The sequence below is a fragment of the Agelaius phoeniceus genome, chromosome 5, assembly GCF_051311805.1.
Source record: "Agelaius phoeniceus isolate bAgePho1 chromosome 5, bAgePho1.hap1, whole genome shotgun sequence".
NCBI classification, from domain to species: domain Eukaryota; kingdom Metazoa; phylum Chordata; class Aves; order Passeriformes; family Icteridae; genus Agelaius; species Agelaius phoeniceus.
The window spans coordinates 17241200-17264808 of NC_135269.1; the positions used below are offsets into that span (position 1 = coordinate 17241200).

Here is a 23609-nt window from a genome sequence, read left to right on the forward strand (position 1 = left end):
CTATTTTTGGTGGTATTCTCCGTTTTAAAGAAAAACTGATTGACAACAAAAAACCTAGATAAGAACAAAAACCTTTTCAATAAATCAGGATGTTTAGTTTAAAAATGTTCATTAGTAGAAAGACATGCTGTGAAGTACAAACATTTTTTGTTAAAGGAAAAATGAGTGTCTTGTATTTCAGCACACAGAAAGGGGAAAAATGGGGGCTCTATTTTTTCTTTATTCCATCTCCCACCTTCTGCCTCCATATTGTCCTTTCTCCAGCATAAACCCTGTCCCATCTCACAATGTCTTCTCTCTGCTTGAGTTTGAACAGTATTTTCTCTTCAATCCTTTCAAATACGAAATGATTTTTTAAAATATTATCTTACAGCAGTAACTGTAGTCTGCCATAGGAAACAAAGCCCAAACCTGAGCAGAACCATCAGCCTGGGTACCAGGAGTCATTTGTTGCTTGCCAATTATTTATCAGGTACAATAATGTAATAATCAGGACCAATGTACATAAAGGAACCACTTATGAAAACATATCCAGTCCAAATTTATGCTGCAATGATTGATGTGACAATAATTAGCAAGGGGCTTTTATGGAGGTGGGAGTTCCCCTGAAGTCAAGTACAACCTCAAAACTAGCAGATGCCTCAGAGTGGTTTATTTAAATGGGTAAGAGATAATATATGAGGGAAGAAGAGCTAAAATGAAGTATTTGATCTGGTAGCACAGATTGTCAGAGGGGCTGTTTTCTCTCTGGAGGTGCAGCTTCAAGAAGTTCAGGTTTCTGTGGTGATGCCTTGGCCATTGTCAGCAGGAACAGAGGAACTAATTCCAATGGTTCTGCTACATTTCCCTTTAATGTGCTTCCTAACATTCACCCTCTGTTCAGGAACAATCACACCAAAAACTCTTGGCATGCAACCATCAAATTACATGGAAATTTTTGTTCCACAAGGACATTCTGTGTATTTCAAAGCTGACTCTGAAAACCAAAATGGAATCTAAAGTCTTCCACTTTTTCTCTTGGATTTTGAAAGTTTTCTGCACATTGTGTTGTTGGTACAACAAAAATATGAGCCCAGGTCTTGCAAAGATTGGTCCTTCTCATGGGAACACAAAGGCTTTGAATGCTCAACTTTGCAGAGTGCCCATCAGTCATTGCTGATACCAGGCTGATGCACTTCTCTGTGCAAAATCTCCCTGCTCAGGTGTGCTGGAGGCCATCCATTTCAGCAGGAAATGCTGTAACATTCTTCTGACTCTGCACAAGACATCTGCATGCACTGAGGAAGGTGGTGCTGGCACTGCTTCTGTCAACCCCTCCTGAAGTTGGGAGATGGGCCTGGACCCATTTTTGGCATGGGGTAGAGGGAGAGGGGGAAAATCAGCATGTGTCACAGAAACTCTGCTGCTTCCTGGTCTTTGGTATGGGAGTCTCCAAAGTGTTGTGTGGCCTTAATAAATAAGATGGTAGGTAAATGGTGTTTGAGACTTTCAAAGTTGAAGTGAAAAATTCTAGGTATTCCTTTTGATTTGCCTTTGTCTGAATAGTAAAATACCATTTTTTTTTTTTTCAAGCAGTGAAAAGATTTCCTTTTCCCTGGGGCACAAATGTCCATTTCTAAGTGGAGGTACTGCAGGACCTGTGGAGGAATCTCTTTTTCTCACCTGAGCATAAGCAGCAGACCTGGAGGCAGCTTTCTCAATGCAGACCTGATCATGTGTCAGAGGGTGAGAGGCTTGAAGCCCTTTACCTTTCTCAGGCTTTGAGGTGAGTTTGTATAGGTGGAAAACCATTTCTTTCCATGTGCTTACACCACCTCCTCATCAAACCCCCTCTGAGCCTCTTGCTCCAGCTGTATTAAAGGGACCAGGAAGCCCCATGGGCTGGGTTCTGCCTTCCCTGGGAGATGGTGGTGGGACACACATATCTCACAAATCCACTCTGTGACTGTGGAGGTGAAATATGTGGGGCATGCAGTGCTGATCTGTCTGCTAAGGACTCTTTACTTTGAGCTGGTAATGGTCAGGAGACCTTGTTTTGACACTGACCTTGTTTAGGTGGAATGGAAAGTGCTCTGGGGTTTGATTATTTATTTTGTGGATTATACATAACATGAATGGGAAAGCAGTGAGGTCCCAGGAAAACCCTCTTTCATGATGAATAAAGCAAAATAGACAAAATTTGAGGTGCTCTGTTACTTTTTTTTTCCTTTCAGCTACCTAAGTATATCTGCATTTGAAAGGATTGTGCGATATGAAGGCAAACAATTAATTCTTCCTTTCAGAAATGGGGGGAGATACTTCTTTATTTATATAATTGGGGCCAGATTCATTCCTTTGATCATGAATTGCAGCTTGTCTGTTACCAGCATTATTTCATACTTCATCTTTTCTCATGTAGTTTCTTTTCCTTTTGATCTCACTCTGTTACTTCTGCCAGTTGCGCTATGTGAGAAGAATAAGCAAACTTAAGACCTGATTTTGCACCGGAAAAACACATCCCTCTAGCTGGTAAATTGCTCTTGTTGGATGCCTTGCAATTTTGACCAGGAAGCAAAAGCTTAGTGGCTGTCCTGGACAGTAAAATGAAGAGTTTGTCTGGCATCCATCTTGCACCATCTGTAGAGCATGACGCTTGCACGTGACTCCTTGTCGTGTAGTGCAAACCAGGCACAAAACCCTACAGTTTCCAAGCTCTCAGGAGCAAATCCCACAGAAGACTGGCAAACTCAGTGGCCTTTTTTTTCCATCAGGATCTCTGGAAGGCTGGAGGCTGCAGTGTAGATTTTCTTTTAACTTAGAGGTTAGGGCAAAAAGATTAAATATACTCTTTATGAAACCCCAGGGGCCAAGAAGCTACAGAGACTTCTCTTCCTCCAGGCTGCTGTGGCAGGTAAACCAAAATACACTGATGTTCCATTGTTTTCCTATTTTTTACATCTGTGGCTGTCTGCATTGCTGATTCAGATCCCATCTTTTAGCTGTAAAAATCTCCTTTTTAATTTTTTCCAATATAGATGAATTCCAGGACACAGAGATACAAAGCCTTCCCAGCTGTATATGTAAGTATACTGAACACATTGATTTTTAGAATTTTAAACCTCTTTTTTGCCTTCCCCTTTCTTTTAACCTGAAAACCACTGAAAATCCTGTCTGGAGAGGAGTTCTTTCCTTCCTACCAATTGTATTTTACCTCTGTTCGTGACATCAGTAATTGCATTCTAAAAAAGAGTCTTTGTTTTGGTCAGCTCATTGAAATGCAGCAGTTACCCTGTGTCTGCTGTGAACTTCTGTCCCCTGTCTGTGTCCCTTTGCTTCTACAGCTGTGTGATGCCCCATGGCTGCTGGTAATCCTGTGTGACAATATTTTGTAACAGAACACTGGGAAAACACTGACCGTCATTGCAGCTGCAGGTGACGCCAAGGAGGCACCAGACTGTGACCAAAGTGGTCCAAGGGCCCTTGAGGGAAGCCTTCAAGAAATTTTCTCACTGGCATTTGGCCCTTTTTTGTCTTCAAACTTCAGGTTAGGCTTAGCTTCCAAGCAACTTATTCCCAGCTTCATAGTTTTGCACCTTTGAGAAAAATTCTGTATAGCTTGCCCATTCTCGTATATGTTTCAGCTTCATGGCTGTCTCTTCTCTCTGTGATAGTGACTTTCAAGAGGCATCTCCCCTCCATAATGAGAATTGATGGACAGCACCAGGTCTGGGCAGCACAGTGGGGATATGAGGAGTGGAGAGCTGTTGGGAATAGTAGAGCAGGTTGGCAGAGACAGCATCAGCCACCTGCAAACACAAATGGGTTTTCTGAAAATAGCAGGGCATTTGAATTGAGGCTCCTCTTTAATGTGAATTTATACTTTAGACAAAACCAGTATGGGATGACATTTCCCAACCATTCCATTGATTATTTGGCTTGGCACAGATATTGTTTGGTGTCTGCTGGGGGAAATTTCCATCCCCTATGCTGAACATTTCCCTCCTGTTTGGTGAATGGCTGATAAACATGGATGGGTGGGTGGATTCTCTGCACCTGGGCAGAGGGATTAAGTGATGTGGAAAGATGGGATGTGGCAGGATTTCACTTCTTGAAAAGCGAGTCCTGGGTGGTGGCCGCTCAGTGATGCTTAGAAGCTGTTTAGTGAGACTACATAAAGAGCCAGTGTTAGATATGTAATATCTAATATATGTAGACTACTGTTCTCTTTTTTTCTGTATAAGCCTTGTGAACATCCTGAGTGAAAACACAACCAGTTCCTTGATGGTGAGGTGTCAGGCAGTGGGATTGTATCATCCCCAAAAAAACGGAGTAAGTTAGCCTCCCAGGTACAGAGCTGGGCAGTGGAAAATTATGTTCTGAAGAATCTCACAGGCTCTAAAGAACATCCCTGGGCAGTGTGTGCTGGACTGGGGGAGCATAGGAGTAGCTGCCCTTGGGAGATAGAGGCTTCTCCCTGGCTGGGGTTTGGTCTGTATGGGTCAGGGCAGTCTATTGGGCTGGCCTGGTCCAGTTGTGTGCCCTGGGTGTAGATTAGGTGACCCACCAAGATTCCTGCCATCACTGTGGCTCTGGAACTGCCTGCATTTACCCTTCAACTTGTCTGCTGCATGGGAAGTATTTCAGTCCAAGGCATTGGCTTTATCTGTTCTGATTTTCTTTCTGTACACTGGTGGAAAACTGTTTGTAAGAAGGGCTTTTTTTTTGTTTGTTTACTTTTTTGTTCTTGTATTTATTTCCCTTTGGAAGTGAAATGCTGTTTAAAGGTGATGTGCTGCTTTCCACAAGTACTATACTTGCATTAAATTTTGGAAAGTACAGGCAGAAGCGTGTTTGACTTTGAGCTGGATTTAATAAATTCCTTCATAGCCCTCATGAAATTATGCTATCTCAGCAAGTCCTGAGCTGACAACTCACTAATGCTCCAGGTAATCTGGGTATGCATAGTGGATGGACAGAGGGACTGAGCAGAGGGTTTTGTCTGTGGCCCTTTGGGTACACAAGCTTGTTGGGCTCTGTGTTACAGTGGAAGCAGAAGAAAGCAAGCAGGCCACAATGGGCACAAGAAATTCTCCTTTAATGCTGGTAGAGGAAAACCCATTCTTTTTTGGGAAATGTTTTAGAAGCTGCAGCTGATCTGTATTTTACTGTTATCATGAGGCAACAGTAATTGATATATCTTTAGCCTGCTGCCTTGCTTTTCTTTATATATGTAATTTAATCTTTAAGGAGCTTTAAGTATTGATGCAGTTACAGAGTTGAGAAAAGAAGGCAATAAAAGGAAGAAGAAAAAGACTAAGTGAAAATAAACCAAAGTAAGTGAAAAATGCAGTGGGTAGCAAATAGAGATTAACATTTCCTAATACTGTCAGCAATCTGGTATGAAAAGATGAAGAAGCTAATAAGGTGGCCATGATAATGAGTCTGCCTCAAATGGAAATCCTGGAGCCATCGGAAGCATGCTGGACAGCAGCAGACTGCAAGGCATGTCTGCATCTTTCCCAGGTTTTGGGAATCCCGTTGTTTGGGGGTGCTGCTTCCCACCCAAGTGATTCCAGTGTACTTCCATGCCACAGTAACCCCTTAGTGGATAGACATGATGGAACCATACCCTGTCAGCTCTGAAGACGTGGACAGTCTCAACCCCTTGCTTGCTTGCCCGCATCTCATTTCATGATTTGTTGTTTTAACTGTGCAAGTGAGCCACAGAAGGCTCTGTATGTTGCTGGGAAAAAAGCCTGATAAAATGAGACAGATGCTGTCAAAAATAATAAAGCAAGAAGTCTGTTCAATAGAATTTCCCTTGAAGAAAAGGCGTGTATCTCATGCAGCATATATTGAATTTTCTGTGGTTTATTGTGTTTATTTTGACCTGTGAAGCTGCTGGAGCCTCATCTGGGTGTGCGTGTTGCTATGAGGTCACATGTGCACCCAACACTGAAAAACAGCAGAAGCTGAATTTTTGAAGCAGTACCTCAACATCTGCACTCTGGCTTTTCAGAGGAGCCAGTTATTGAGTTTTCCATGCAAAGAAAAACAGTTGAGGAGTATTTGTTTGAACTCAAAGGACCCCAACTATTTTTTTTACATGCATGTGTTTTAGGAGAACAAGTCTAGTTCTTGCAGTCTGCTTCTTTGCAGAAAACCTGCCAAGACAAAATTGCTAGAAGATGTTGTGAGGAGTAGGCCAGTTGCAGGGGAGGGTGCTGCAGTGGAAATCCCACAGCTTCAGAGTAGGCTCAGATTTCTGGAAGTAAGAAAAGATGAACCATCAGCCTGGAATCCTTCCTGAGGATAAATTTCACAGCGCTTCAGAGGGTGCAGAAGAGCCTTGACAGATTTGGGAGCAGTGTCTTGAGGGAGTCTAGAAGATCATGAATACCCATTTTTTTAGTGGTCTTCTGATACTTGGCCAGACTTTGGCATTACTGAGAGGACATTCAGTGATTTAATCCATATGAAACCCTCAGGTTTTTGGATACACGTCAGATGTGTCTGATACGTTTCTGAATTGCTGCACTCTCAAGCAAAAGCAACAGCAACTATTAAAAGCAGCAAAGGGAGAAGTAGAAGTGGTATTGTAGCAGTGATCCAGGAATAGCACCAATATCTGAGCCTCTTCAACCTGGGTGTCTGTGAGAAAGGGCTTTTTTATGTTTGCTTTTTGGTTCTTGTATTTACTTCCCTTTAGAAGTGAAATGCTATTTAGAGGTGACTTGCTGCTTTCCACGTGCACTGTACCTTCATTGAAATTCAAACAATAACATGTCATTACTAGTTTTAACTATATTGTCATGTTATTTTGTTATTTTGTCCAAGACATTTACATTTTAAAGTCCTTTACTCTATTGTTGGGTTTTGGGTTTTTTTTTGTTTTTTTTTTTTGTTTTTTTTTTTTTTTTAATTGGATTTTTTGGTATAGTCTAAAACACATCTGTTATCACTTAGCCCTGGTACCTTTACCAGGCCATTTGGAGGTGCTTGGATATTGCAGTGCCCTGTCACATTTGGGAATGTTTCCCTACCATTTTTCAATTGTTCCTTAGGGCTGGTTGGTTTGGATTTGGCAAGGCTTGTGCTTTCACAGGAAAACACCACCAGGCCCTCAAAGTAAAGAGATTCATATTTTAGGGTTCCTCTTATAACTGTTTTTACACAGTAGGGGAATATTTCCACAGCTTCTATGAAGTTTGAATTTCCTGTTCCTTGTCAGCCTTTACACGTCTTTAGAACTGACCATCCTGAAGAATTTTGCTTGTAAGTTGATGTCGAAAAAAAAAACCCAATCTTTATCTAGAAAAAACACTAGTAAAAGTTTTGTGTGTGATAACATTTAAGACTGATCTTTTTACAGCTCCACAAAGGAAGGTGGTGGAAAGCACTCATTCATCCTGGTTCTTGCACTAGCTGCTGACATGAGGAACACCCAGCCTGAAAACTAGAGCTTCTTCAGCTCCAATTAAACTTCCCTTTTGCTGTAACAGACGCACATTTTCTGTGGATCACCAAAGACAAGGAGGTGAGTAGTATCTAAAGTTATATATCCTCTTTCAGTGCTGATCAGAGAACAGCTTGGTTTAATCTGAAAAATAGCTGAGATCTGGGGAGAGCTCCTGCTCCTCACACCAAGTTCAGTATTTGCAGAGACTGACTGTGTGCAAGAATCTATTTTATTTCCATTTTAAGCTCTAGAGGAAAATTTAATGTGCTGCATGCAGCCTGAAAGATTCGAGGCTTTTTTAAAAAAATCCATTTTGGAATGTGTCTTTCTGAAACATTTGTGATAGAACAAGGCTCAGTTTCATTTTCATGAGATTTTTTTACTTCCAATTTTGGTAGAATTGGAGCAGTATTTTTCTCTGAAAAAACTCAGTTAAAAAGTTTCATTCCCTTTTGTCCCTATGGGCTTGACCTTATCCCTACTACTCAGGCTGGCCAGCATTTCTGCACAGCCTTCATTTAACCTCTCACCACATCACAGACTTTCTCCACTATTCTGTGGTGCTCTTCTGGAAAGTTAACCTTGCCTCTGGTTGTTTTTTTTCCAAAGAGTTGGAAACGAGTCCTTCATAATCTCAGAAAGAAAAACATCCCAGGGCCTCTCAGAAAGAAAAACATCCCAGGTGGTTAATTAAACATGGAGCAACAATAAAGGTGCTTTAAAAAGCACAGTATTATTTTTTTGTTGTTGTTGTTGTTTGGTTTGGTTTGGTTTTTTGGGGTTTTTTTGTTTGTTTTTTGTTTTGTTTTTTTAAGGAAGGGTAATAGTCACAGTGTCAGCTGTGAAATGACAAAATGACGGCAACTTAGCCCTGAATAAAATTCCATATGATGACTAAGTAAATGGAAGGCTACAAGTAAAAAATAGTAAGCCAAATACACACAGGCTGTATTTGACAGTGAATCAAGGAATCCAGCAGGACTTGAAAGATACCTTAAAAACTGGCATGTTGAGGCCAGATCAAGGTATGCTCATTGGTGCAGTCTTGGTCAGCTGTTTCTCTCTGCTCTGGTTACAGATGTTCATGCTGAACTTCTCAGCTTTGAAAGGTGCAGTTCCATGATGTTTTATTTTTTGTTCTGTGGTGTTTTGGTGAAGAAATTCTTTAGCAAAACTGGCTACTAAGGGGGTCATAATCCATCAAAGATTCCCAAAGCACCGCCAGACCGATTCCTGAGGCCTTGCAGCAGGAGACTGCACACGATGTAAAGTGATGCAACAGATCCAGAGTCTTGCAAGACAGTGTCAAACCTGACTCCCCAGGGGAGGTATCTGGGTGTTCCCACCTGGCCCAAATGTATATTAATCCATGAACTCTATGTTTTTTTGGGGGACCCACACCACTAAGAAGACAAGATGGAGAGGATCAATGGGATGCTGTTGGGATCCACAGAATGGTGATATTTTCTGCTTAATCTGTCTCTGTCACTATCTCTCTCTCCCCCTACTCTTTTCTATTTCTCTCTCTCAGGCTTACTGTTAAATAAAATCCATACTATTGACTTTGGAATATAGTCTTATTTGCACTAATTCAGGCAGAGGGATCTCTAAAAATTTTAATAACTGGATCTTAACAGCTACATGAGGGCAAACAGTTGCCTAATTAACATCCTATGCAGGAGAACAGGAATTGGCTGGGGCAACATGGAGTGATTGAGCACATTGCAGTGAAGGTTGTGTTCTCCTGCAGAAGGTTTTAAGGGGTTTGCTGGTATGAGTTGAAACCATTGCAGCATTGGTAGCCCCAGTTTTCCCACTGGCAATATCTCCACACGTACCATGCAGGCAACCAGCAATTTTATACTCCCAGCTCTTAAACCTTTTAATCTCCTTGTCTTCTGAGCAATGCTATAAATTAGCAGAGTACTTTTTTTCACCCCATCTCAATTTTTTTTTTCCTTTAGAAAACAAATTCAATTGGCTTTATTCTTCCAGAGTGAAGGGCAATGTTGTGGGAATTGTGTTTGAATTGGAATGTTCCTTTTTTTGCTAATATGTTATTGCCAATATTTGTTTGTTTGTTTGCTGTGTGTTAATTTTTGGATAGAACAGAAAAATCCAGAGACAGCTGGATATACATTAATCTTAGCTAAAAGCTTTTCAGCAGATTAACCCTGGAGGGCAAAAAGGATGTGAACACAGCTGAAATAAATAATTGTTTTCTATTTCAAAGAATAAAGCTCTTTATTTTGGGGATTCACACTGAGAATAACAAAATTATCTCCTCCTGCTTTTTTTCAGACTTGCCTTTATAAGTGTCATGAGAGTAACTTACTCTATACCTCTATTTCTGTCAAATTGATGAAATATATTGCCCAAATCCCTCCTGTCCCTCTCCTGGACTACCATTGATAGCTCTGATTTCTTAGGGATTTTACCTGTTTATGGCAAATGCACTGGGAATTCATTAGACCTAAGACAATCAAGGAGTGTGGGACGTTTGTATAGTTTGGTGTTTGTGCCACACAATGTTCTTGCTGTGTCCTGTAGATTCCATCTATTACTGTTTGATCCTGGTGCGCAGCCAAAGCCCTCATAGAGGTATGAGGGGTAACTACTGAAAATCCAGCACCTAAAGAATGAGAAATAAAGAGTCAGAGTTTCATTTTTGAGGCAGAAACTGAAAACTTGAAGAGTAAAATGTGTAAAAAAACCTTTTCGTTTTGGACTCAAAACGGTCTTTTGCTCTCATGGTGTTGTGCCTATGTGCCAGTAGTTCCTCTGCCACAGAGGAGCTACTTTGGGCACAAATCCTTCGAGCATTTCACACTGCTGACTCTGGCACAGAAACTTGCAGCATGGCCAGGGCTAATAATAAGCAGAGCCCTGTGTGGGACAGGTGAACAACTTGCTTGAGTAAAATCCATGGGCAAAAGGGAGTTTGCAGCTTTGCCATGACTGCCCCATGCTCTCACCTCCCCCTCTCCTGGCACTTTGGACCTTTGCCAACTCTTTTGCCTTTGAACCACGTTGGACAGACCCCACTGTCCCTGTGCTGCTCAAAAACCACAGCAAAACAAAGCAAAACCCCAAGGACACCCCCAACTCTGAACTTCAAAGCAAACAACCTCCCTCCGCCCATTGCTTTGATCCAGAGTGTTTCCACCTCCTCTTTTATATATTTGTGACTTCTACATTTCAGACAGCCTCGTTGCAGAAGAGGCTGCTACAGCAATTCCAGCTGTCTAGAAAAGGCAGTTTTCACATGCCAGCTGAGGATTCCATGTTCCAGCTGCTGTGGTGCAAGCAAGGAGCAGTGTCCACAGTGACTGATGGATGCAGCACAGGAATGTCGCAGCTGGGCTTGGGGGATTTTGCCTGTGGAAAGGAAGCTGACACTCAAAAAGGACACATCAAATACAGAGATGACTTAATGACTCCTCTCAAAACTTCCTGATGTGGTGCAGGGGGGAGATTTGTATCCATAGTGTGTGGAAGAGAGGTCTGGACAAACATATTTAAATTACTGCAATATTTTTGTTTGTTTTTAAACCAGTGTCTGACTGCAAATCCATACGGACTCTGTCTTTGTCATCTTCATCAGAGCACTTGAAAACTTCATAAAGGTTTCCAGGTTGTTTCCTTGCAATGTCAGACTTGGACGTATGCATCTTTTTAGGGACCAGTTAGTTTCCTTCCCAGGGGCTAGAATGGGGCTGTGGTTTGGATCTGTGCTGCACACAGGGCTGATAACACAGAGGTGTTGTTGTTATTGCTGAGCAGGGATTGCACAGGGCCAAGGCCTTTCCTGCCCCTCCAAGGCCACACTGGGGAGGAGCTGGGGTGCCTGGGAGTTTGGGAGGGACACAGCCAGGACGGGTGACCCTGACTGACCCAAGGGATGCTCCAGACCCCGTGACATCATGCTCAGTATGTAAAGGGGGAAGAAGGAGGAAGGGCAGGGATATTTGGGGTGATGGTGTTTGTCTTCCCAAGTCACTATTCCACGGGGCAGGGCCCTGCTTTCCTGTAGGTGCTGAACACCTGCCTGCCCATGGGAAGCAGGGAATTAACCCCTTGTTTTGCTTTGGGTTTGTGTGTGGCTTTTACTTTCCCTATTAAACTGCCTTTATTTCCACCCACGAGTATCCTGGCTTTTATCCTTCCTATTCTCTCCCTGATCCCACTGGTGGGAGTGACTCTGTGGTGTTTGGTTGCTGTCTGGGGCTAGACCATAACAAGACCTGAGATGGTGAGAGCTGAACTGTGCAGCCCAAGGGCTCAGAGAAAGCTTCTGGCAGCCAAAAACCCACATGACCTCCAGTTGTGGTCTGGTGTTGAGGTCATAACGTGTCTGGCACATTCTCGATGAGAGATTGATTCCTCAGAATATATTACCAGGCAGATTTGGAGAGAGGATATTTTAGATAAAAGAAGAATTCCAAGATGAACATCCAGGAGTCTTCTGTAGCTTGTTTTCCAACCGTTTATTGAAACACAAAGGATAATGAAAAGAAATTAAACTTTTACTGCCTGTATGACATTGTATTTCCTGTTGAGCTAAATGTTTTGGGGAGAAATATTACAATTGAATTTTAGCACATTCTTTAGCATGTTTTGGTAGGGACTAACTGCTGCTGCTAACTGAGGCTGCATGTGCCTGAGCTCCCACTGCTTTCTGCTGGAGCTGCAGCCACAGAGACCAGCAGGGGAGGAAATCTTCCTCTGCTTGACAGACAGTTTATAAAAACTGGATAAGTCTCCACTGGTTTAGAAGTCTTCCCCATTGTTCCTCTATCACCATTATAAGAAATCACTTGAGCTCCTTGGGGAGGGGCATCTCAAGACATTCCTGTAATAACATAAGTTCACAGCAAAATTTTGGCTTTGGTTTCACCATAGGCATTTATTTCCTTTGTGTTTTTCAGTTTATGGGAAACAGGGAAGAAAAATTTAGACCATCCATTTTATTCTTTCCTGGGGTTTATTAATCACCAGACAGCAAGCAATACTTCCTGTAGAGTGTGGTTGTTATTGCTTTGTTCTTGCTTCTAATATAAATATTTTTGAGATGTCCTTCTAACTGAATATGTTTGCGTTAAATCAGCAGTTCTCTTCTGTTTATTAAAACCAAACTTTTCCTTATTGAGTATTGTTGCAGAATTAATTACCAGCCTGTTGCTGAGCTCCTTTCTTTTCCAACAAGAGAGGATTAAAGCAGCAGATGCTGGGAATACATCAGCCGCAGCAGTTTTCATAAAGCTTTCCTCAAGGACTTGAACTTACTGTTCTGTTATGTACGTGTCTTGACATGGAGATCAAATAAGACATTAGAAGAAACTCCTCGTATTTACACCCAAGAAGTCCCTACTAGGAGGACCTGAAGGGAAGACTGCAATTTTCTGCAGGCAGGGCAATTTTCTTGGTGTCCTCTCTTTGATACAGTCTGTGGTGAGAAATAGCCCCAACTTTTTGCTTCATACCCTGTTCTCTGAATGCCCTACAAGCTCCAGGTGTGATGGTGAACTGCTAAGACCTGGCTGCCACCAAATGTATCCCACTCAACCTCTCTGATCTGTACCTTGGAGCTACAAAGCACATGGAAACCCATGAGTAGTTCAGCTAAAACCAATGGCTTTGGGTATGCCAAGGTAGGTTTTCTTAATAAGAAACTTTTGGCTGAAATGGGAAGAAAAAAACACTAAAAAAATCCTGCAGTTGCTTTGGCAAAAGCTTCGTGTTTTTGCAGAGGTCCTCTGCCACCCAGTTTTATATTTTCCTGTTAGTTCTGAAGTTTTCTGTGTGTCTTCCAAGTAGCCATTTTGTAGTGTTCGTTTTCCTGTAGCACCACTGGAGGAATTAATGATGTAATTGGACAGGCTTGAAGGGGATGGCCAAGCCAGTGGCTCGAGATGGGACACAGCACAGAGGAGGAGAGAGTCTCTCAGCCAAGCAGGCTGAAACTTTCTGGGTCAGACCATTCTTCATGCTTGCAGACACATCCTTGGTATGTGCTCACATGCCCTGGGCAAGTGGCGGCTCCCTTTGATCGGGGGTGATCTCTGCGTGTTTGACTTAGTCTGGGAAAGGAGCCTGGCTGAGGTATGAGCCCTCTGCTTGGGTATGTGCAAACAGGGGGGCGGGGGTTCCCTCTGGCTCAGGGGCTCACAGTAACCAGGCACACAGCTTGGCCTTCTTCGGACCCCGCTGGTTTTACCCTACTCTGCTCCAAATTTATTTGCTGCTTGCCAGCTCCCCGAGGTTTGTCTCCTCAATTCACCTCAGCAGCAAAGCCAAAGCCCAACCCCGTGGTGCAAACTGGGTAGCACTAGGGCAGCAGTGTGGGTGTGAATCACAGATGAAAAGCTCACACTTAAAAGTGTTTTTAAAAACTGCTTCCTTCCCTTAGGGCATGCAGATGTTCCTGGCTCCCTGAAAAACAGAAGGAAGTGCCTCATTGCCTGGTGATGGAGTGAGGCAGAGAGTGATGGGGCTGGAAAACCACTCCTGCGACATGGGGAGACCTGGCAAAGGGAAGGGCAGTGTTTCAGGGATTGTGCCCACTAGGAGAGGATAGCAAAAGGGACCCTGGGTCAAACCTTGGGAAGTGGCCATGTAACAATCTGCCCATAGCATCAGGTTGCAAGTTTTACACAGTTCTGACAGAGTCTCTTTCAGGAACAAGACTTGGTCCAGAGCACGCTGGACCTCCAGTGTGGGCTGGTGTTGGAATTGCATTGGGAGCCTCTAGTCACTACACAGGTTTGGGCTGCAGCAGGCAGAGAAGGGCTCCAGCAGGCATTTTGCAGCTGGTTAGGAAAGAGCACAGTCCAGCCAAAATATTCTTTCTTTAAGTGTTGAGAAGAAGAAGTGAAACAGAAAACTGGATTTGCCCAAACTGTCCATTCCTGCCAGCAAGGAATGTGTGTCTCTGCAAAAGGCTGTTGGAAGCCTTAGTGCCTACAATCCTACAGCTGAGAAGAAAGAAAATTTCTTAATAGCAGTGGTTCTCCCATGGCCTGCTTTCCTGTTGTCTGAACACTGGAGATTGGGAGCAGAAGTTGAAAGTGTGTTCAAGTAGTCCAAGTATTCCTGTTTTATTTCTGTCCTCAATCAGTTCCACTGCTGGGCGCTTTTTCCAAACACTTGTGGTTCCCTTTTTGTCGGTGCAATGCTGAACGACCTGAGGCAGAGGAGCAGATCCCCAGCCAAAGGCAGCAGTCAGAGATGCCTTGGGTGAGCAGAGACCTCCCTGCACAGACTGGGAGGGACAATGCTTTAGAAGGTGAAGCTGTTGGTCCTTGCAGAGAAGTCTTTGCTTGCTGAGGGCCGTGTGTGGCTGCAGCTCTCCTCACAGACAGCAGTAGGCACAACACTCTCCCAAGATTTTTCCTGGGGAAGGCAGTGAGAAGCTTAGAGAAGAAGAGAAAACAAGTCTTATGTCTATTCACTGCTCCTGTTGTTTTGCAGATGTGGAATGTCTTATGGAGATTGTTTACTCAAAGTGATTTGTTAATTGGACACCTGTGAAGTTTGTTTTGATTCCTTGACCAATTGGGTCAAAGCTGTGTCCTGGCTGTCTCCAGACAGTCATGGGTTTTTCTTTTATATTCTTTACTATAGTATCTTTTTTGTATGTAATTTAGTATAGTAATAGTGTAATATAGTATAGCTTAATAAAGCAGCTGTTCAGCCCCCTGAAGCATGGAGTCAGAGCACATTATTCCCCGGCTGGGGGATCGCCTGTTTCTACTACAGGCCGTGAGGCATGGCTGGGTCTCAGGGAGGGTGGGAGCACCTCCAGTAGTGCAAAAGCATTGCCTGTCATGCTTAGAGTGCTCCTTGTTTATGGGCAGCGTGGGGAGAAGATGTGAAAGGAGAAATGATGAGTGCAGAGCACTAACAGAAGTCACATCCTGTGCCACTGAGCTACAGCCTAGAAGCTCCATAAAAATACAACTGGGGCTTAAGCAGTGCCTTTTATTTATGTGGCATTTCTGTGGGTATTATAAAAAAACCCCAAATTTGTGAGACACACGGTATTGCATGATTTCTTTCCTTAGGGTTTAGGGCTTTTAAGGTTTTTTATTAACTGGAGATGATTTCTTTAACAAAAATCCATGTAGCTAGCAAAGAAAAGAGGGAGAGGTTGTGAAATTACTTGAGCTCCTCTATCTGCATAATAATAGCAGATCCAGCACAAGGATGCTGTGTCTCCTTGCTAGATAAATTCCCAACTGGCTTTTTCTGGTGGCTGCTGAGAGCACAATCACTCAGGGAAATAGGAGGTGGACTGTGTGGTTAAAATGATAATGGACAGCAAACCCCAGCTATCACAAGCTCACTTCCTACTGTGCTCCCACCCACCCCAGCGGCATTTTGCAACATAAATTCTTCCAACAAAAGCCAGGAATGCTTGATGAAGGTGGCTTTGCAGGAACAGTTTGATACTGCATAGTAATAGTAGTAATGATGCAATATTCTTAATTCTCAGGATAGCAAATACTGGAGAGCAGAGGAGGTAGGCCTTATCCTGGGGAGCAAAAGCTTTGAGGTAAAATGGAACACAGCTTTTCAGATGTTTCAAAGGTTTCAACTGTTTTCAGTAGTTTCAACTGTTTACATACCTGAAAAAACAGCATTTTTAAGCAGCAACTATGAGGCAGTCAAAACAAACAAAACCCATGTAATTCCCAAAAATGCCTTAAATTAAATCTCTGTAGCTGGCTAAGGGGAGAGTATTCTCAAATGTTCCCTAGATCAAGCTTTTTTTAGTTTGTGTGTTGTCAACACCAAGGATTTAAACCTGATTTTCACTGCTAATTCTCATTACAGCAAAGCAGCAGCAGTAGCTACTCATACCTAATGTAGTGGTATGTTCCACCTCCCACCCCCCAAGTAACGTTTTTTCATTTTCCAAATTAAACTAATTGTTTGGAATAGCTTGGGTGAGTGACAGAGTTTTGTTTTCTTGGAAATAAAAATCAAATCTTAGCTCTCTTTTCTCTCCTTGTCCTTCTGTATGTGCGAACAACCAGCAAATCAATGAAGTCTCTGCTTTCTAGTAAGAATAAACAGTTTAAAGGAACTGGCTGTGATGCTCCTGTTTGTTTTGACTTGGTGATAATGGCAGTCTGCAAGTCAAAATCAGCATTTTAACATCTCCCATGGAAATTCCAGAGGTATTTATTTGCTCCTTGGTATATAAAAGCTGTTGCTGGTGAGCATAATGTGCTGAATATAACCCTTACTCAATTACTAGAAGCACATAATAAAAATTGTTGAAACTTGGTGAGGGAGCTATAACACACCCAATCCATTGATTTATGTCCTTTGTCTCATATTTAACTGTTTTCACAATTGCAGGTGCAGTTTGAGAAGGGGACTGGGTTGCAATTACATGTAATTTTACACATATATGTATTTTTAAAGCTGTTTTTTGTCCTCTCTCTTTCTACAATACCTTCCATAAATTTTAGCACAGTGGAGTGCAAATGTAGTCTCTTACAGTTGTAAAACCCCTAAGAATTACTGAAGTGTTGCTTTAATGAAAATGATCCTTTTCTACTATAGAGCTCATATGCTTTGTTATAGAAGCTCCAGAAATGCACTTTGGCACATGAAGTAAATGACATTACAAAGGATTTCTCATCCTTCCTTTAAAATTTGGCTATAAAATCTATTTTTGACGGTTTAGGTATATTTCCACAGCACAGTCTCTAGTCTGAGGCTAGTGATCTGATACTGAAAGGATAATTTCTAATGGGAAAAGGTACTGCTGTGTATAAATGCCAGGACTTCAGTCAGATACCAAGGATTTGGGATGGGCCAAGGAGGACAGCAAGTGCTGGACAGGAAAATAGCTGAGGAGAACTCAAGCTTGGGGGCAGCAGGACATAGGAAGAATTCTTTCTGTAAAAGGAAGCAATCTGTTCCAAGAGTTGATGTTGTCAAAAATACTCCCTTTTACTAATGGGAGAGTTGAAATTTCAGCCCAAAGCTCTCAGTATTTTGGGAACATTGGCAATGATGCCTCCTAAACAACAGGTGACAAAGAGACTTGAGAGAGTGTTTAAAAAAATCTAAAACTTCCTGGGGAAACTGTCCAAATCCTTCCGCCTGCAAGCAAAGAACAAATTAAATTTCTTTTCCCTGAGAGTTTTTGGTCCTGCCTTTTTGTACAAAGTAAACTAAACTGTGTTTGCCTCAGCAGAAGAGATGAGCCATGTGGGACAGAGTACTTTATGTGTCAAAGTCAAAATGTTTCTTTCTTTCTACTTGGTTGCAGTTTGGCCTTCTCAGCTTGCCTCGAGTAGCGGAAAGACTATTTCTTAGCAATCTCTCTTCAGTGTCCCACACTTCCCTCTTAAATACCTGGTATCAGCAGCTGCTGGAAATGTGAAGCAGACTAAATGGAATACGTATTGATTAATGCAATGGCCTTAATGGTTTTTTTTTTGTGGTGTGGTTTGGCTTCTTGGGGCCCCTTCCCCCCATCTCTAAGTCCATTCTTTGGGTTAAATACACTCTCTGCATTTTACCCTTGTACAGACTATGGGGTTCTGGTATCTGGGGATTTCCTGCAGAGGGAAAGGAAGCCACAAATTTTGAAGATATTGAAAAACTCAGAAGCTCAAATCTCTACAGCTATTCCAGACAGCCTTTGAAACACTAAAGCAAGTTTTATTACAGAGATTAGTTTACGTTACACTCATTTATTAAAACCTAAGGACATCTTTATAAAAACTACTGTATATAAAGACGAGAGCAGTGCAATAGCAGTGTAAAACACATTTTTGGTTTGCTTGGCAATCACTTTAGAAAGACAACATGATTCATAATATGAAGTTAGAGAATGCTGCAAAAAAATAGGACAGGATCAGACCAGAAACTAGATTAGCAAATCACTGGACCCTGGCATGTGTTGATTTCAAACACCAAGTGATATGGAAACAGTGTTATCATCAATGTATCAATAAAGAGAAATCACTGCAACCCTACAATTTCTAGTTAGCTTAATTAGCCTAAAATAGTCTGCTGACTATCAAAATAGACTATTGTACTGTATATATATTATTTTCTTAGTATTTTACTACTTTTGTAAAAGGAGGACTAGAAGAAATGCCTGTCTTACAGAAGAGAACTTTTGAAGCTGAGAAAAGGTGTTTCTTCCCAGCAGTGGTCGAGGTTTTGTTTTTGTTGCTTTACTTTTTATACACAGTCACAGGTGGTGGAATAGAACAGACTTTAAAAAATCATTTTGACATGTTAACTTTGCTGCTTCTTCAAGTGGGCAGTCCTCATACAGAAATTACAGCTGTAGTAAAACTACAAAAAATAGGTGTCTAAAATAGCTGCTACAATATGCTGAATTATACATTAAAAGGCCAGATTATTTTCAGTCTGTTTTTTGTAAAATCCATAACCAGGCATGAAAGATGGTTAAATTACAACACCAAGTCCTGTACAAGCTTTATAACTTAACTTTTTATGTCCTACATTATACACAGCAATTACTAAGAAGTTGGACACAGTTCTCAGTGAAACAGAAGAGAGGAAATTATTTGGGCAGGGGAAGGGGCTTCTGGAGCAGGAAGCTCCCTAACAGCCACTGAGATAGACAGCTGCCATTGTCACATGCGAGGTATAATGTATGCACTTTTTTAAGTGTTCATTTCAGAACCCTTATTTTTCCAAACATATCCGAATGGGCATAGAGAAAAATACAATAATTTTAGTCCAGATAATTTCTTTTAGAGAAGGGTTGCATTTGAACCAATATCTCTGCAGAAATAACTGAAAAATTCATTGCAGTTTATCTGGTCCACCATAGTTTTGATCAAGTAAATGCAGAGGGATATCAGAGCACAGCTACAGAGGTGGATGAGGTGTTCAGGTGGCTGTTTGTGTAGCCAGTGCTCTTTTCCAGTGTCCCAACAGCAAGGAAGAAGGGCTGATAGAAATGATGGTAGGGAAATATGTAGTGCACTATTTCCCTTTAATTTAAGGCCCAATTAGCATTAGTCTTATTCAGGATCTTTTATTCTGCTGAAGTAGAGAGACTATCAGGTGATTATAGCAACAGAATTGATGAAGAATTGTTCACCAGCTACAACATGGATTTATCCATAAATTAATTGGTAGGCAAAATCAGAATTTCAGCCAGAGAGTATCTACCTTATATTTACTGGCTCCGTATAGAGAATAAAAGAAAACAAACTAACAAAAAGCACATCCATTACAAGGTATACGTGTACTAGAAGTAAAGCATAAAACTGCTCATTAATAACGCACAATTCCCAAAGGGAAAAAAACCCTTACAAAATACAGTAAGTCACACAAACCAGTATCTAATACAAATTCCTCTATGAACATAAGCTTTTTCCAAAGCTCTCTGTGGCAGTCATCACCTCACAATGAAAGTAGGTGCTGGGAGAAGTAAAAGGACCAAGCAGTTACTGCAGAGTGCCAGACTGGTTACTGTGGATACTTTCTTGGGTGTCAGCAGGGATTATGGATCTTGGAACCAATAGGGAAGTGTGGAGGAGCATGATGTTGGCATGGATGGCATCACCTCCAGCCACTCAGTTTGCTTTTCTTTTCTTGGAGAGTTCCTAAGGTGTAACACAGGTGTAACACCCCAGGTGCACTGTGGCAGCTCCCTTAGGTCTCTCCAAGCTGGGGGGATGTGCAGGAGCTTCTGTGATGAGTGAGAGTGGGCCAGGCTTCAAGCTTTCCTTGGACAGGATGGAGTTTCATGCCTGCAGGGTAGCACTCCCACCTGTGAATTTGTTCTTTTAGGCAATGCCTGCCCCTACTCAGTGATACCTGGCATGTTTAGTTGCTGATTTACAGAGAAAAGGGGTATGTCCATGTTGGCATCCTACTCAGATTGGGCTTTATTTGAAGACTGGGCTTCCACTCCTGTGGTGTCCAGCCTTGTTGGGTCCTCCAACACTATTTATTCCTTCATGGTTTTAGTCGCATACCATCCTGAACTCCAGTAGCCATGAACTAACTCAAATCACTGAGAAGAGTGTCCCCATTGAGTTCAATAGAAAACTAAAATTAATTCAGCCAAAGGGGTACAAAAGGAGCACTTGATTATTCATTAACAAGTTGTTCCTCATGTTGTGGTTAAATGGTAAAATGTAAGGTTATTTTAAGGTTACTGAGATTTGCAGGACAAAATATTAGACATGAAGGATTAAACTGGCATTATCATGGCTTTGTGTTATGATTTCCAGATGAACTCCTCTGTTTGCTTGTCACTACCAGGTTCTCCATGCAAGTATCTTAAATAACTGAATTTCACAGGATTTGCTCATGTAATTGGTACTGTATGATTTTAAAATAACCCTGCCCTGTAGAAAGTTAAGTCAACCTACTGCAACCCAGTGATCAAGTGCTCCACATACCTCTGTGGCAAAGTCATTGCCTTTCTGGCTTACAAATGGATTCTGAGACTTGTGTGGGGTAAACTCTGCAGTCAGGCAGTGGCTGAGGGAATTTGACTATTGCCTTAGAAAGGAGGGGGACAATGGTATTATTGCTTTTGAAATATACAATTTGTTGGGTTTTTTTCTGTTTTGCTTTCAGCTTAAAGGAGTATGGGGGTAGAATGGTGTTACATCCTAATAAAGGATGCCCTCTTCAAGAACCTAAATTTAAGATGGGCTCGGATAGTCTTAGCAGAGTCATTGCCAGTGATCTAAAAATGTTCATTATGGTTGAAGTTAGCCTGCAGTCTGACTCAATGAAAGGGCTCTGCTTACCTTTGCAATGCATAGGACAATATGGTTAACAGTGATGTGGATTACCAGCATCTACCCTATTGTGACAAAATGTTCACCAGAGAACTTTGGAAAAACTCACATTCAGGATTCTGACACTTAGGCTGAGATTAGGCTCAAATGGCAATTGATGGATGGGGAGGCAAAGAAAAGTTATCTACCAAAGGTTTTTCTTGTGGTCATTTTCCACCTTTGTGTGGATTTGCCAGAGCAACATAATTTTCTTCCTACTGAGCATTTTCACAAATATGATGCTTCCTTTCAGAGATAACAGTGTCAGTCTAGAATTAAAATATTGCTTACAGACTACTTTCTCCTCGAGACTCTTTCTATATCATTTGCCTGTAGAAGTTGTTTGAATGGTGTCTGTCTTCAGGTGACTTGCTCAATCTTCCTCTTGTAGTCTTTCTCTCTCCTACTTATCCATAATTTTTTCAGCTCTTGAAATTTAGGTGATTTTCTTGAAAGCTGCTCCTTGAAGTCTGGTCTTACCTCTCCCATCTTGAGGCACATCAATATAATTTTCTGGAAGACATAAAGCACAAATGGTTTCCATCATGTTTCAGGAACACCCAACAAAAAAGTATTTCCTGTAAAGAAAAATTTATAGTATTCCCAGCTGCAGATTTAATTTCAGGAGGCAAGAAAGAAGAAGGAAAAGCATGAGGAAGAAAGAGGAGATGTTAAGAGGCTTCTACCTTCCTTTGTTAGTTCTGTTTGGTCTGGTATGACCTTGTGTGTGTATTGATGGCTGCATTCTCCTTCTCTTGTTTGATTCTGCATAGCCAGAGTGGGAGGCTAAGCTTGTTTCTCCCTGTTCATATTAAACTGGTCCTGGCTGCTTACTCTGATCCCTATTCCTTTCCTGTGATGAGAAAATGTACTTCTATTTCCCCACATATACGTGGGTAAATAATATATTTATGTGCTTTCCTTACAGAAGTGTTGTAAGTATTACTAAGCTTTTTGCTTGCAGCACTTTCTGGACATTACAGCTGCTTTAAATCTGCTACTTTAAATCTTGTGCAGAGTGTGCAGCTGGCTGTGGGGTCCATCCACAGACAACTATGGCAGGGTGCAGGGGGCTGGGCTGAAAGTCCAGCTAGGGTATGTTTTGAGGCAGACTAAGATCACTAATCATAGTAACAAATTAAAGAAATACATCTCTTTGCTCAAGCAGGTAACAAGTGCAAGATGCTGGACACTGCAGGGTTGGGTATGCAGCCACCAGAGCCATAGCACAACAGTGTTATCTTAATTCACATTGAGGCATTTTTCACAGTACTGTCATCCAGGGAGTAACTCCAGACAGAAATCTGAGATTTTCTTACAACTCTGAGGGTTTAAGCCTTCGCCCAAAACTCAGTCACATGAGACCTGCCAAGGTTTGACAGCTAATTCCTTTCTAATAATCAAATAGCCTACACAGCATTTTTCATGTTAGAAATACAAAAACAAAAAAAAAAATGTTTTGTTCTGTCACTTATCCTTTTTGATATAGGTAGAAATGCATATTAACATAACATGCAAACCTGCCTCTTGTAAGGTCTGCACACAGATAAAGTTTAAAATTAGTTGTTCATATCTAGGAGAGAGTCTCAGGAGACTTAGCTATAACTAATTAAAAAAAACACCTGGGGAGAAAGAAACTGCACACTATGAGTGCATATCATGGCTTGCAGGCACCTCTGTCCTTCCCAGCACCTTCAGTTGTTTCATCTCTTTTGTAGATCGCCACATGTGCTTCCCCTTCTGTGAAATGCTTTATTAATCTGCTATCTACATAATTTAAATCACTAGACTGTTTGACAGGATACAGTTTCTTTTACTTATCTATCTTTGTTTTTAAATAAATGTTTAGAGATGAAGGAGATAGAGCAGGCATTTGTGTGTCCCAGGACAGACTGTAATTTTAAACATGTCAGACCTATCAGCCAGTTATTCTTTTCCTCTACCTGAGTGTCCCCAAGTTGCTGCTTGGGGATATCACAGGTAGAGGAAATACACAATTTCAAAAAGAAACAATATCACAGGTCCTTCTTCAGGTTAAGGTAAAATCAAGAGTGTCACCAAAGTGAGAGTTACTGGAGTTCTTGGACCCAAAGACCATAGCAAAGTTCATGAATATTTGTCTGCAGCACAGAAGCAAAAATACCACTCCTGTGAGTAGCTCTGATTTCCTGCCAATTTTTCTCCTCTGTCTAAAGCCATGGGAGAATGAGTGGGAGGATGTGGACAGCAGAGCCAGACCCCACTCAGCTCTGGAAGCCTCTTACAGCAAGTAGGGAGTATTTACCCTGCATTTTCCAAGCTGGATGAGTCTGGGCCAAATCCACAGCTTCTCCATGAAACCAAACCCTGACAGCACAGTTGCTAAG

General features: G+C 41.8%; 1 protein-coding gene across 4 annotated transcripts in view; it reads right to left on the reverse strand.

Annotated features, from left to right (window-relative positions):
* Nucleotides 1-18100: 18100 nt before the first annotated feature.
* The window catches only part of SHISAL1 (shisa like 1), a 74793-nt gene continuing 69284 nt past the window's right edge, over nucleotides 18101-23609 (reverse strand). For all 4 annotated transcript variants that reach the window (XM_077178414.1, XM_077178413.1, XM_054631685.2 and 1 more), the window contains one exon: nucleotides 18101-21756. Coding sequence is in view for 1 of the 4 variants with exons in the window: in XM_054631685.2 (XP_054487660.2) it covers nucleotide 21756 (1 nt within the window). In the remaining 3 variants the exon portion in view is untranslated. The remainder of the gene's footprint in view (nucleotides 21757-23609) is intronic.